Source organism: Rhinoraja longicauda, chromosome 3, assembly GCF_053455715.1.
Source record: "Rhinoraja longicauda isolate Sanriku21f chromosome 3, sRhiLon1.1, whole genome shotgun sequence".
Classification (NCBI taxonomy): Eukaryota; Metazoa; Chordata; class Chondrichthyes; order Rajiformes; family Arhynchobatidae; genus Rhinoraja; species Rhinoraja longicauda.
The window spans coordinates 88,114,541-88,130,240 of NC_135955.1; the positions used below are offsets into that span (position 1 = coordinate 88,114,541).

At 40.2% G+C, this 15,700-nt stretch overlaps 1 protein-coding gene and 1 non-coding gene across 4 annotated transcripts; both read left to right on the forward strand.

Annotated features, from left to right (window-relative positions):
• The first annotated feature begins 2,704 nt into the window (after positions 1-2,704).
• On the forward strand, positions 2,705-15,149 carry btf3 (basic transcription factor 3). Of its 3 annotated transcripts, none has more exons than XM_078396605.1 (7): positions 2,705-2,860; positions 5,368-5,448; positions 5,646-5,714; positions 9,134-9,247; positions 11,575-11,776; positions 12,722-12,778; positions 13,383-15,149. In XM_078396605.1, exons 3-7 carry the CDS (start codon positions 5,646-5,648, stop codon positions 13,427-13,429), a joined length of 489 nt encoding a protein of 162 aa, XP_078252731.1. In that variant the 5' UTR covers positions 2,705-2,860; positions 5,368-5,448; the 3' UTR covers positions 13,430-15,149. The 3 variants fall into 3 exon arrangements, with proteins under 3 accessions (XP_078252731.1, XP_078252730.1, XP_078252732.1); XM_078396604.1 differs by having other exon boundaries at positions 5,368-5,439; XM_078396606.1 differs by lacking the exon at positions 5,368-5,448.
• LOC144592522 (small Cajal body-specific RNA 24) lies at positions 7,924-8,051 on the forward strand. The gene has a single exon (XR_013547146.1).
• Positions 15,150-15,700: the final 551 nt, after the last annotated feature.

Below are 15,700 nucleotides of genomic sequence, written 5' to 3' on the forward strand. Positions count from 1 at the left end.
GACACTAGTTTCCAATGAAATTCCTTGTTCGCATGAGGCTCATAGAGTATTCAGTATACATGATCATAGATAGAATAAGGCGGGAGAATGGAGTTAGGAGGGAGAGATAGATCAGCCATGATTGAATGGCGGAGTAGACTTGATGGGCCAAACGGCCTAATCCTGTTCCTATCACATATGATCTTATGAATGTAATGATGAATGCAAAACAGCGGAATGGTGCAAAGACTGCATTGCAATCTGAAGTCATGCAAAAAAAGCATAACATTTTCTTGGCTCTAAGTATAGAGTTAAATGTCTTTTCAATTATATTGTGGATACAGTAGAGTTCTATTGTTTGCAAATGCCTAATCTCTGCTTCCATGACTTTTAAAAATAAAACAAAAAGAGATACAGCTTGTGGAGGTGAAATTAAAATCAACAGAGAAAGCAAAGAAGAACAGTTCATTAAATATGATCAATTGGCCTGATACAAAATGGATCTCCAGTGCAAATATTAAATCAGTAACATCAGTAACGTCGCAGCTGCGGCTTGCCTGCAGTCCGTCTGTCTTTTGTGTTTTTTGTTGTTTTTGTCTGAATTGTAGTTTTAATATGGTGTAGGGTTTGTATGTTATGTTTGGGGGGGGGGGGGGGGGGGGAGGGAACGGGAACTGTAAAATTCTCTCTCCCGAACGGAGACGCGACCTTTGTTTCTGTGTCGTGTCTCCGTTCCCGCTGCGGCCTACCACCGGCCATGCACCTGGGACCACCTGGGGCTCTGGTTCGCAGAGCCCGCGGCCCGGACTCACCACCTGCGGCGCTGGCTGCCTGCGGATGCTGCGGAGCGGCTGCGACTCGTCTCCGGAGGCTCCGGCGCGGGCCGCGTGGACGTCGGAAGCCCGCAGGCCCCTGGATGGGGGCCGACATCGGGAGCTCCGGCAGCGGCAGAGGCAGCGTGTTCGCCCGCCCCGAATCGCGGGGCTTGGGTCGGCCCACCGCGGACCTTTCACCGTCCAGCGCGGCCTGCAATAGGCCGCGGGATTTTCACCGCCCAGCGGGGGCTTCAATGTCGGGAGCCCCGACCGCCCCGACGTGGCAACGACAACAGCCTGACCGCGGGACAAGACGGCAGGGGAAGAGAAAAGACATTGTGGCCTTCCATCACAGTGAGGAGGGACTGGAGGAGACTCACTGTGATGGATGTTTCTTTTTGTTTGGTGTTAGTTTGTGATTGTATGTGTTATTGCATTTTTATTGATTATTCTTATTGGTCTTATTGTTCAACTGCGGGTAATGTTTCATTTCACTACACATTTATGTGTATGTGACAAATAAACGACTATTGACTATTGACTATTGATCCAAAGTTTAAAGATCACGAAGCAGCAACTCTTCAGGAAATAGTTATAAATATCAAAGTGTAAGAAAATAACTACAGATGCTGGTACATATCGAAGGTATTTATGCACAAAATGCTGGAGTAACTCAGCAGGTCAGGCAGCATCTCAGGAGAGAAGGAATGGGTAACATTTCGGGTCGAGACCCTTCTTCAGACTGATGTCAGGGGGGGTCGAGACAAAGGAAGGATATAGGTGGAGACAGGAAGTTAGAGGGAGAACTGGGAAGGGGAAGAGAGGGACAGTGGAACTATCTAAAGTTGGAGAAGTCAATGTTCATACCGCTGGGCTGCAAGCTGCCCAAGCAAAATATGAGGTGCTGTTCCTCCAATTTCCGGTGGGCCTCACTATGGCACTGGAGGAGGCCCATGACAGAAAGGTCAGACTGGGAGTGGGAGGGAGAGTTGAAGTGCTCAGCCACCGGGAGATCAGGTTGGTTAAGGCGGACTGAGCGAAGGTGTTGAGCGAAACGATTGCCGAGCCTGCGTTTGGTTTCGCTGATGTAAAGAAATTGACATCTAGAGCAGTGGATACAATAGATGAGGTTGGAGGAGGTGCAGGTGAACCTCTGTCTCACCTGGAAAGACTGCTTGGGTCCTTGGATAGAGTTGAGGGGGGAGGTAAAGGGACAGGTGTTGCATCTCCTGCGGTTGCAGGGGAAAGTGCCCGGGGATGGGGTGGTTTGGGTAGGAAGGGACGAGTGGACCAGGGAGTTATGGAGGGAACGGTCTCTGCGGAATGCAGAAAGGAGAGGGGATGGGAAGATGTGGCCAGTAGTGGGATCCCGTTGTGGGTGACGGAAATGTTGGAAGATGATTTGTTGGATACGCTGGCTGGTGGGGTGGAAGGTGAGAACGAGGGGCATTCTGTCCTTGTTACGAATGGGGGGAGGGGGAGCAAGAGCGGAGCTGCGGGATGTAGAAGAGACCCTAGTGAGAGCCTCATCAATAATGGAAGAGGGGAAGCGCCGTTTCCTGAAGAATGAGGACATCTCTGATGCCCTAGTGTGAAACACCTCATCCCGGGTATCAAATATCAACTTATCCAAGAAGTTGAACAAAAATAATTGTTTGCAAACATTTTAAAAACGAAGTTATCGCAGAGTTGTGAACACTGCCCAGTCTAGCACACAGAATCTGCTTACTAAAATGGGTTGAAATTTACCCATGACCTACTACGGTTGTTTTTGGAGTCGAGTGGTCTATCTTGCTCCTCTAATATCTTTGGTCCCATCTTCAAACCACGGGGTCGGGGCCGCGGCCGCTCCCTCTCTCCTTCCGCTCCCCGCCAGTAGCAGCAGCAGCGTCACGTGGTCAGCCGTCACATCCGTCCCCTCCCTCCTTCTCTCCCTTTCTCCCTGGCCGCCATCTTGCTGCGCTGCGCTCCTCGTGTGGCGCCTCCCGTCAGCTGCGGCTCTGTGCGGACCCTACGCACTTCGGTACCGCCACAGCCATCGCCCCGGCAATTCGACGACGCGCAAGGTAAACGTAAACGAAGGTTTGCCGGAGAGGGTGGGGAGAGAGTGAGGGGGTTTGTGGGCGAGGAAACGTGCTTGTCCTCATCATGCCGTCCAGTGGGTGAGACGGGCCCAGGCGCTGCGGTGGCGGCCGCGACTCGGCTACAGGACCGGCTCCTCAACGTGACCCGAGTTAGAGCGCAATCCGGACCTATCTGTCTATATATCTTTTACGCATCTTTCATTAATTTGTTCTATATACCTTTATATTAATTTTACGACCGGTCGACGGAAGGTCGAGGGCCTCGATCGGAAGCGTTCTTTATTTCTTCTCTCCAGAACATGCTGCGTGACCCAGCAATGAGTTACTCCAGCTTTTTGTGTCAATCTTCGGTGTAAATCAGCTTCCTAAACTCAGGGTCCAACAGGGTGGGTCATTCATGGGGAAGAATCTTCGCCAGCAATGGGTCGGGTTTGATGTAGTAACTTTATATTAATAGTATGACCACTTTCATCAAAGATTCACAGTCTGCGGGAATCTAATCTATATTTTGCTGCTGTATTGTGTAGTTTTGACTACAGTCGACTTCCCAGTTCCGCTTGTTTTAGCTTCTCATTAATAATGGGAATTTGTCTTAATAAAAGTCCGTACACTGAATAGAGTTTAGGGTCGATATTTTTTTGTGCCTTCTTGTAAAGGAACAGTAAAGGACCAAAAATGTTCAGTTGTAGACATTTGTCCCCAAATGGGAGTGGTAATGTAAGGTATAACTTTAATCAAGAAATTAAAAGTGCATGCATTTAAGTTCCCCATTGGCAATACAATGGGGAATTTAAATCTACATATAGGTTGAGCAAATTAGTGATAGCATGCAAATGTATAATTAGAATGTATAAGACTGGGTTTTCCAGATCATTAAGTTTAAATATGGAGGAAGCGATTTTTTTCATTTGGAGGGTGATCTTAAGATGTCCAAGTGTAGAGGTTTCTAGCACTTGAAGGCAAAGGAATAAGCAGAATGGGGAAAGGTTTAAGAGGATCTAATAGGACTAGTTTTTAATTTAGAGTGTAGTCTATCTGGAATGAACTGCCAGAGGAAGCTATAAAAACAGATCTTATGTTTTGAACATAAGTTTGCACCTGTTCTGTTGTTCAGTAAGATTATGGGTGTTCTTCTACCTTGACATTCCTCACATCATTTTGCAGTAAAGAGCAATATAAATGCACCTGCATATTACCATTCAGTGACTGGGACTCCTTTTGGCCATCAAGATTTTCCTATCTCTCTTCACGCTGTAAAAATAAAAAGCACCCAGTGCGTTTTGTAACTACTCACATTTTTCACTTGAAATGTTACATCAGGCGTTGCCTAATGCTGATATAGATTATGAATTGCTGGGATGCACAATCTGATCCGTGCAGAATCCATTGTCCACAGCTTACATGTTTAGATCGCCTGTTTACTTGTACTGTATCTGTTAAACAGCTTGAATCAGATTAATATGTTATTTCCAATTTCCTTGTTCTCCAAGCTTGTTCAGCGGCCCACGTGAGGAGACCTTATGGAAAGCTACCCGAAAATCTAATATTGTATGATGATGCAGTTAATTAATAATTCAGTAGTTATGTGATCTTTAGGGAGTGAACAAAATATAGAATATTGTAGTGGAAGTAAAATCAGAAGCCATGGTTTTAAATCTGAAGAAAGCAGTGATTTGGTTATGGTAGATTTGCAAATTACATTATAAAATATGAGACTAAATGAGTATTGATTCAAATTGAATAATTAATTAGTAATACTCATTGAAGACATAAATGCTTCATAGTGATCCAGCTGTGGCTATTAAGAGATTAAAGATGATCTTAGATTAAATGAGACATATAATGTTGCTAAAAAAAGTGGATTGGGCCTAATTAGTTTAGTAGCTAATTAAGAAAAGGAAAAACTTGGACTTGAGAAGGATATTAAGTTCAAAATATCAAATAAAATTTAAATTGTGTGATAGTTTGGGAGATGCAACAAAGCCAGGAATGGGAGGGAATGGAGAAGAGTGGAGAACAGGCATCTGTGGATCCTTAAACATAGATAGCAGGACAAGTAGATCTAATTCAAACGGCAAGTGGAATGCTTTCCTTCAGATGAAGCATTGAGTAGAAGAGGAGGGATGGTATGCTCTAGATATCTACAAGCTTGTTTGCATATGGCAGGTACATTGTTTTGGTCACTACATTGCAAGAAAATTGAAATTTCACTAACAAAGATGCAAAAGAGACTTACAAGAAGCTTCAAGCCAGGTAACATTAGTTATGTGGAAAGATGTAATAGAACAGGATTATTTTTGTTAAATCTGTGGACAATAACGGGACACTTAATTAAGGTGTACAAAAATTAAAGGCTGATAAATCTCACCTAGCACAAGGGATATAAATTTGAAATAATTAGTGGAAGGAATGTAGCAGTGATAAGAAAACAATGTTTCAACTAGAGAGTGCTAGGGCTGTGGAATTTACAGTCTCTTTCTCTCTTTTAGGCAAAAAACAATTGCAACAATATAGATGTGCCTGGACGTGTACCTGAAGAGTTACATAGCAAGCCCTGGAAAGTGGGTTAAGTTAGTTGCTCTTTCTTGTTCAAAGTGGACAGGATCATCTATGATCATCTATATCAAATTTTCCATGTTTGCATGATTTGGCTATAAATTTGACCATATTTTGACAACTTGAATGGATGTTGGGTGAACATAAAGGTAAACCTTTGGGGATGGTGATTATTTTTGTTCGAGTCTCATAATTTATGTACTTGTTTCAGATGAAAGAAACAATAATGAATCAAGAAAAACTAGCCAAACTGCAAGCCCAAGTACGAATCGGTGGAAAGGTAAGATATTTAAGAAGGTTTTCTATTTCAGCTTTTAAAATGTTGCATATCAGATGACTGATGTTTGAAATCGGCCACAAGATTATTTCTTCTAAAATGATAGAATCAAAATTTTGGGAAACATTCTTTAATGAAGAAAGTTTGAGGTGTTTTCAGTGTGGTAAAATGGCTGACATATAGCGCCCTCCATAATGTTTAGGACAAGGATCCATCATTTATTTATTTGCCTCTGTACTCCGTAATTTGAGATTTGTAATAGAAAAAAATCACATGTGGTTAAAGTGCACGTTGTCAGATTTTATTAAAGGGTATTTTTATACATTTTGGTTTCACTATGTGGAAATTACAGCTGTGTTTATACATGGTCCCCCCATTTCAGGGCACCATAGTGTTCGGGACACATGGCTTCACAGGTGTTTGGAATTGCTCAGGTGTGTTTAAATGCCTCCTTAATGCAGGTATAAGAGAGCTCAGCACCTAGTCTTTCCTCCAGTCTTTCCGTCACCTTTGGAAACTTTTATTGCTGTTTATCAATATGAGAACCAAAGTTGTGCCAGTGAACGCCAAAGAAGCTATTATGAGACTCAGAAACAAGAATAAAATTGTTGGAGTCATCAGCCAAACCTTAGGCTTACCAAAATCAACGGTTTGGAACATCATTAAGAAGAAAGAAGGCACTGGTGAGCTTACTAATCGCAAAGGGACTGGCAGGCCAAGGAAGATCTCCACAGCTAGTGACAGAAGAATTCTCTCTATAAATTTAAAAAAACAAACACCTGTCCGACAGATCAGAAACACTTTTCAGGAGTCAGGTGTGGATTTGTCAATGACCACTGTCCACAGCAGACTTCATGAACAGAAATACAGAGGCTACACTGCAAGATGCAAACCACTGGTTAGCCACAAAAATAAGATGGCCAGGTTATAATTTGCCAAGAAGTACTTAAAAGAGCAACCACAGTTCTGGAAAAAGGTCTTGTAGACAGGTGAGACGAAGATGAACTTATATCAGAGTGAAGGCAAGAGAAAAGTATGGAGGAGAGAAGGAACTGCCCAAGATCCAAAGCATACCATCTCATCTGTGAAACACGGTGGTGGGGGTGTTATGACCTGGGCATGTGTGGCTGTTGAAGATACTGGCTCACTTATCTTCATTGATGATACAACTGCTGACGGTAGTAGCATAATAAATTCTGAGGTGTATATCCTATCTACTCAAGTTCATCAAAACTGCCTCAAAATCCATTGGTCGGTGATTCATTCTACGGCAAGACAATGATCCCAAACATACTGCTAAAGCAACAAAGGCGTTTTCAAAGCTAAACAATGGTCGATTCTTGAGTGGCCAATTCAATCTGAACTCAACTGAGCATGCCTTTTATATGTTGAAGAGAAAATTGAAGGGGACAAGCCCCCAAAACAAGCATAAGCTAAAGATGGCTGCAATATAGGCCTGGCAGAGGATCACCAGAGAAGGCACCCAGCAACTGGTGATGTCCATGAATCACAGACTTCAAGCAGTCATTGCATGCAAAGGATATGCAACAAAATACTAAACATGACTACTTTCATTTACATGACATTGCTGTGTCCCAAACATTATGGTGCCCTGAAATTGATGGAGTGTGTATAAACGCTGCTATAATTTCTACACGGTGAAACTAAAATGCTTAAAAATGGCCTTTATTAAAATCTGACAATGTGCACTTTAACCACATGTGATTTTTTTTTCTATTAAAAATCTCAAATAGTGGAGTACAGAGGCAAATAAATAAATGATAGGTCTTTGTCCCAAACATTATGGAGGGCATTGTATGTCAAATGTGAAACATTGATGACAAACAAGAATTAGAAATAAGTAAATAATTAACCACAAATCTTTGAAAAAGTGTTTTCCAGTGTCTACAGTTTTTTTTTACGTCTGAGTCAAGTTTGAGCCCTGTTTGTCAAACTAGGACCTGTTGCCCTTGTCTAAATAATGGTGAAATATCTAAGCATGTTGTAGATGCTGCTGGGCAAGTGGCAGAACTACAGAAAATTATTGATTTAGGTACTGTTAATTTGTAGGAAAGATTCTGAATTGTACTCCTTATTAGTAATGTTAGTGTTTTGGATATTGCCTTATTCTTTGGAATTAAAAAATATATGCTTGGTGTAATTTCTATATGAAAACTGAATACCATTTGATAAATATTGCATGGTTTCAGTATGGGCATTTATCACTCCAGTATCTTTAAGCTTTGAGATATCTGGTAAAAAGGATGCCCGAGAGAAAATAGAAGTTTTCTGTTCAGTCTTCTCAAGTTTGAGGGTTGGATCGTTCCGCTTCTTACATTAACATTCTAGACACAGCGATGCAAACTAAATTGCATAGCAAAAAAATTGTTTTGTAATACGTAGAATCATTATTTGGAAATATCTACCGTTGCCCAGTAGAAACTCCCAGCATTAATTTAGTAATTGCTCTTTGTGCTCCACCAAGAGCCAGATATGGATTTTACATATTCTTCGATCTTTCAGTAATCCAGGAAGTGGAACACTTCATGGCATATATACACTTGTTAGTAAAATATGAGATAAGTAGGCACCCTGCATGTAAAGTGAAAATTGGATGTATTACTCTTATCCAGTAGTCCGTTTGGAAACGACACCCACCTTTCCAAATGTCCTGATGCAGCACTGCAAACTATGTTTTGACCTCGCATATGATCTATGAGCCCATTCATTGAATAGTTTTATGGCAGTGAGGAGTGCCAAGATATATATATTTTAAAATTATTTGTTTGCATTAATAATTTTATTATATTAGCTCTTAAGTGTCTTGTGACATTTGGATTTTTTAAAATGCGACACATTCGAGAGATGATAACGATGGGGGCATGGCGTTGCTGTATATCATGTCATCCATTGTTTTATGGGTTTGGTCATGTACCACACAGGGCCATATCACTGCTCCAGGGGTCCATGGTGAGTAAGATTGGTCATATAGATCTAAAACTGATGAGTTTAGAGAAAAGGATATGCTGGTGTGATTTACATTAGTACTTCTACTGGGCACATGTTTCCACAAGATATAAGAGTTAACTTTATTTCATAATTTCACTGAGTTTGTCCAAGCTGTGAATCTGGAGCTTGTTCTAGTTTTTGGTGACGGTGAGATTGTGGAAGCGTACAAAGAATCAACAAGAACAAAATATTCGATTTGAATCTTTACGAATTGCCAAGTATCAATTTGGTCACTGGCCATTAACTTTGATGAGTGCCACCTGCACTCTGAAATTTAGAAAATTGTAGAGTTGATACTCTACTAAATTTGAGGTTAATTTTCAGAACATGGTTTTAGTTTAGTTCAGAACAGTGTTTTAGTTCAACAACTTCAAGTGGTAATTTTGATGTGACTTTTCTGATTTTGCAACCAGGGTACAGCTCGCAGGAAGAAGAAGGTGGTACACAGAACAGCAACAGCAGATGACAAAAAGCTCCAGTTCTCTTTAAAGAAACTTGGTGTGAATAATATTTCTGGTATTGAAGAGGTATTACAATATATATTGGCATATTAGACTGCACATCTTGCAACCTTCTCGCAATCATACTATGGTTCCACTGTTCCCGAGAACTAACAGTTTAAATATGTCTTGAGGATGAAAGTGGCTATTGTGTATATGTTGGCAACTTTTTAATCTTTCTCCAACCTTTCTCCAATTCCTCATGAGAGGAATAGATTGGGTAAATGCACAGTCTCTTGCCCGCAGTAGGGGAATCAAGAACATGGGGACAGGGGTTTAAGGTGAGGGGGGGCGGGGGAAGATTTAATAGGCACCTCCTGCGGGTTAACCTTTTTTACACAAAGGACGGTGGGTTTGTGGATCGAGTTGCAGGAGGAGGTAGTTGAGGCAGGTAGTATTGCAACATTTAAGAAACAGTTAGACAGGTACATGGATATGACAGGATTAGAGGGATATGGCCCAAATGCAGGCAGGTGGGACAAGTATAGACGGGACAAGGACCACTTGCATCGTGGTAATTCTCTATTGCTCCTTTTTCTGGCAGGCTGAAGGTACAAAATCTTGAAAGCAGAGCTACCTGATATAAGAATGGTTTCTTCCCTGCTGTCATCAGACTCTTCATTGACCTGTTATATGCTAGGGATGATTTTTCGATCTTACAATCTACCTTGTTGTGGCCCTTGCACTTTTTTCATCTGAACTTCCTCTGGCCTATCACTATATTCCTCACTATTTATGTTTCCTCATTTGCACTCTACAATGCATGCATGTATACTATGATTTACCTGAATAACACAAAAGTATTTTCACTGTATCTCAGTACACATGACAATCATAAAACTAATAATAAATCAGAAGTCAAGTCAATTTTATTTGTATAGCACATTTAAAAACAACCCACGTTGACCAAAGTGCTGTACATCTGATTAGGTTCCAATGGAAAAAAAATGAAACATACAGTAGCACGCAAAGGGGGTACCTGGCTGGCCTGGTGTATTCATAATTGATTTTGGCAGAAAACAATTGAAATTTTAATTGGCAAATTTTTATTTTGCCTTTCCCTGAAAGCAAAGAAGCGTTTCTAAGAAATGTTGTTTGGTAGTTGGCATTAAAAATGCTTGCCCATGATTGTGCCTGATGATAAAAATAGGGGGAAGTGATCAAAGGTAACCATATCATGCTAAGATACACACAAAATGCTGGAGTAACTCAGCAGGACAGGCAGCATCTCTGGAGCGAAGGAGTAGGTGAAGTTTCGGGTGGAGACCTTTCTTCAGACTGATGTCAGGGGACAGGGAGATGCATAGCTAAGGAAGCGTAAGGTGTGTAACCAGGACAAAGGGGATATAGATCACACAAAAGAGTTTCTAAAATTGATGTGAATGCGTTTCCTTTTATTTTACAATCTATTAATACAGTAGAAACTGTTTATGTGGAATCACATCTAATTCATGAATGATGAGGTCCCATTCACCATAAAGTTGCTAATGGTGACCAGCAGTGCTATTAACATCCTCCATTTTATAATCCATATATATTAGATGAACTAGTTGCGTAAGTTGTTCGTGCGAGCCACGGTGATGCAGGTGTATAGCGCGCTGGTATAAATATATATGTAGCTGGATAGCAAACCTTGCTAAAAGGGACCTGAGTGCGTAAGACTTCCCCTGTCAGTACATAACCTCTGCATCATCAAGACTCCCACAGAGCTTCCTTGTGGCAACACACCATAACTGAAACCATCTCGTCCTGGGCAAAACAGCATGGGGATCTTGGTGAGATATTGTCCCCCGGCTATATGACCTGTAGGCCTAGCAGCTATGGGTTAAACCCACTGCCTTGTGGGGAAGACTCAGGAGAGCCAAAGGCACTGTTGATGGAGTCCCAACAAGTGATCCCTTGTGTGTTCACCTTCCAGCAGCTCCTGCAACCAAATAGGACCCAGACATTGCAGCCATGTCGTTCCTATGCAATCAGTCTATTAGGTCAAGAAGGGAATGCAGAAGTTGGGCGAGTCTGTGTTCCCAATTATCTGCCCAGGCTTGCGGCCAAACCAAATAGAGAGGACAAATAGCAAGGGGAAAAATCGCAGGAGGTAGCTGTCACAGCTGTTGGAGGATCTGCCTTCAAGAATAGGCCTAGTCAGCCACAGCAGGAAACGCAACCACAGATGAAATATTTCCCTGTCCAAGCAGGACAACGTCGAAGCCGCACCATCATTTCTTGCAGATGTATGGACGCCAACACACAGATGAGCTCGTTATGGGACTTGTGAAGTAGAAACCAGTAATTTAAAATTGTTTTTTAATTTTTAAATGTTGAAACCTGGTGACTATTTTTAAAATCTATTGCAGGTCAACATGTTCACAAACCAGGGAACAGTCATCCATTTTAATAATCCTAAAGTTCAGGCTTCACTTGCTGCAAATACATTTACGATTACAGGACACGCAGAAACTAAACAACTGACTGAGATGTTGCCCAGTATCTTAAATCAGCTTGGTGCTGATAGCCTGACAAGTTTGAGACGGTTGGCAGAATCTCTACCTAAACAACGTAAGTATATTGAACTATGATCATATTTGTATTCTTTGTTGTTCTTTAATTAAGGTTGATTTTCTATAGATGAATGTGGATTGCATGAATTTTAGCAAGTTATTTGTCAGTTCGTTCACTTCTTTGCCAAGAATTTAGAATAGTTTTGAAACTCACCTTTATCATTTTGCCTTGGTTGATGTCTGTTAATTCAATGCAAAATCTCGAAGTTCCAATTTGTGTACATAATGGTTAACACTTCTGAGAGTTACCAAAGGTATTTGGAATTAATTTATATTAACCTGGGAACTTATATACATGCTACTCGAGAGTCGAGTCCAGAATGTTTAATTTGTCATATGTACCGATACAGAACAATGAATTCTTACTAGTGAAACAATAAATCATAAAGCCTATCTGTAGAAAAACAATGTCACAAAATTGTTTTATTTTTTTCCTGCTTGTTCTGTATTGAAAGGTCCTCTATAAATAGTTGTGAGATAATAATCTATTATCATAGATCAAGGATTTTTGATATATTGGAACTGCATGGAAGCTGGGAATGCAGAGAATTGAGAGGAACTTTAATAGGTGTTTAAATATTTTATCCCATACAAAGGAAAAAATGTTCCTCCTGATAGGAAGGCCCATAATCAGATTGAGAGTGATTGGCAAAAGAACTTGAGCAATGTCTGATATTTTTCATGTAAATACATGTTTGTCTGGATGAACCTGTGTGATGTAAGCGGGTTCAGTAATTTGTAACAGGATTAATATCTGAAATGACAATATTAAACATGGGCTAATGGTTTGTGTGGAGTCATTATTTTACTTTCAATGTGCTGGCATAGGCTGCTGCGTTCTCTAGTACAGCTGCACTTCAATGTTGTCTTCTAAAAGAGAGATTGCTTAAGATATAATTATGATGCAGTGATGCTCATTTTTAATCAAATTGTTTGATTTCAGCTGTAGACAGTAAAGCACCACTTGCTTCTGGCGAGGATGATGATGATGAAGTTCCAGGTAATTAAAATATGAGCTAATGTTGATATTTGTAATGCGAAACTGTTAACTGTTACCTCAAGTGCAAGTCCATTTTTTGGGAAAGATACGATACGATAGAACTTTATTTATCCCAGAAGGGAACGTTCCCAGGAGTCAACCGTCATAAAACTCAAGATACATGAAATATAAACGGGTTAGGACTTCTTAAGCATACATGTGCAGGTGCTCCCCGGCTTACGATGCTTCGACGTGCGATATTTCAACTTTGCGATGGTGCAAATGGCAGTGAGCCGCAACTCGCTTCCGGCCGTGTGATCAGTGTGACCGTGTGTATTAAATGCATTTTGGCGTACGTTATTTTTGCTTTGTGATGGGTTTCTCGGAGCGGGACCCCATCGTAAGCTGAGGAGCACCTGTACTATGCAGGTTTGATTTCTACTTTAACCATTAACCAGTAGGGTAAGAATTTCCATTGGCAACAAGTCGTGCATTGTTGATACTTTGTATTTGTATATAAGATAATTGGAATATGGATACTCAATGGCTGGGTATTTTGAGGGTGAGTGTGATGTGTTCAGCATTGATTTTCTGCTGTCTTAATGGTGATTCTTGTTTCTTGTAGATCTTGTTGAAAACTTTGATGAGGCTTCAAAGGATGAAGCAAACTGAAGTGACGACGATACCCAAAGGATGACGTGAAGCTGAAATGGCTTTAGGGGGCTGCTATTTGTATTAGTTTTTTTGCTTTTGTAATCTTACATTTTTGTACTGTTACGCATATGTTTGCAGTCATGTGGTGATTCATTTATCCTGTTATTTTTGTTACTTGTAGCAGTCTTCTAATGCTGAATTAGGCAACTTTGCAACCTGGTCAAAATAGAAATTCTGAACTGAATTTGGCTCTGGATTGGAGTGGAAATAAAGAAGAAAAGCATCTATTTTGGTCTATTTAATTGTGGATTATAAAAATATGTGGATATCTAAACCAGCTGAAAAATTGATGGCAATTTTTACTTGGAAAACATTTTGGAAGGTGGGAATTATTCAGAAATCTGATATGAGAACTTCTGATTATGATCAGTTATCTTTGTAAAATATTTAGCACCATGCCTTCTGGTTTGGGATTCCTATTGATTTCATTCCTTTTCACAAGTTCTTCTGTGGACTTGAATGGAAAATACTGAAACTACACTGGAGTGTTTTTTTGGGGGCTGTGAACTATGCTGGCGTCATGGCATTAAATCACCAGGATTTAACAAACGGATTGTGAAAAGTGATTTATTTTATAGCTATTTTCAAAGAACATAACCGACAATCCAATATGATTTGTAAATGTTAAAAGTAAGCAATTCTGACCGTAAATTTTATTCAACTCTACCCTGATTTATTAAAACCATTTTTTAAAGTGCTTTCAGAAGGCAAATGGTGTACTAGAGAAGCTTAGGGATGTGGAACAGGTACACTGTAAAATTCAAGATTATTCCACAGCTTGCATGAATCACTATTTAAGCTCTTACATTTGTTTTTCTCTTATTTTCCTTAATCATTTCCCAAATATTAATGCTGGGTAAATATTTTTTTGGCTCACACCTGAATTAAGTGGTGTGGCCATTAATTGCTGTTTTAATATATCGAAGGGAATTGCTCTGATCAGGCATGTTCTCCATGGACCAGAATGGCATCCTATGTCGCACAAAATATGAACTATAGGCCAACTGATAGATATTTAGATGGCTAAATGTATTTTCATGTTGAGAGTAACTTGTTTGGTATCAATCATCTGCATTGTTGTTCATGCATTAACTGCTAACTGAAACCTTCCTCTTGGAAATCATGTTTTACTCCTGTGAAAGTGACATTAAATTGTGTCTGATCAGGAAGATGCTAAACCAGAGTTAATAATTATTCATAACACGTAGACATTATAAAATAAAATTAAGTTCATTTGTTGCAGCAAAAGTTCTTCAGAAAAGAACTCTGATTGTTTAAATACTTAGTGGCCAGTGCTGACAAGTTGTTTCGACATTTTAAAAGATTGTCTGGCAGTGTTTCCTGTGTTATTATCCCTCCCTTCCATCGAACATAAGAATATAGTATTCAGTTATTGTATTAAACTAAAGATGCTCCTAGTTAAATTAAGGAAAAAATCAAGCTACATAGTATAAACTTAATATTTACCACATTATGTCAACAGCCATTGCTCTATTCAGAGTAAATGTGATATTCACTGCAATAAAAGCGTCTTTCTGTCTGTACCCAAAAATGTATTGTTTAAAAGATGTGAAATCAGCATGTGATTGTGCAAGATATCTAATTGTCTCAATCTTTAAATGCAAAGTGTCATTATTTATCTTGAAAGTATTAAATTGTTCAAAGTAGGACTTCAAAATTACTTGTAGTTTTATCACAAAGCTTGCGTGATGCCTTTCCCTGAAATCTTTTTATTTTGGCCATATATTTATGGTGATAGTGCAACTTGAGATTGAATTTAAATAATTGAATTAACATTACAAAGTAATGTGTAGAATAAGATTGACCATGTTTCAAATCTCCCTTTATGGGCATTCAATCTGCTGAGACAAGGGCTTAATTGTGGGCAACAAAGTATATTTCTGATCTACACAAGGCAGCAGATATGTTAATATGTGCCTCATAATCCATCCTAATGTAGTATTGACTGAAAAAGTTTCCCCTCTTCTAAATGGCGTACCTCAGTCTACTGAGTTCATGTCAACTATCGAAGGTATTTATTCACAAAATGCTGGAGTAACTCAGCAGGTCAGGCAGCATCTCGGGAGAGAAGGAATGGGCGACGTTTCGGGTCGAGACCCTTCTTCGGACTGATGTCAGGGGGGCGGGACAAAGGAAGGATATAGGTGGAGACAGGAAGATAGAGGGAGATCTGGGGAGGGGAAGAGAGGGACAGAGGAACTCTAAAGT

Bases quoted from the DNA above. Each gene is read 5' to 3' on its own strand.
- btf3 (XM_078396605.1), top strand. From the start codon at position 5,646: ATGAAAGAAACAATAATGAATCAAGAAAAACTAGCCAAACTGCAAGCC. The intron at 9,248-11,574 runs GTATTACAATAT...AATCTATTGCAG, and splicing joins ATATTTCTGGTATTGAAGAG to GTCAACATGTTCACAAACCA. The intron at 12,779-13,382 runs GTAATTAAAATA...TGTTTCTTGTAG, and splicing joins TGATGATGATGAAGTTCCAG to ATCTTGTTGAAAACTTTGAT.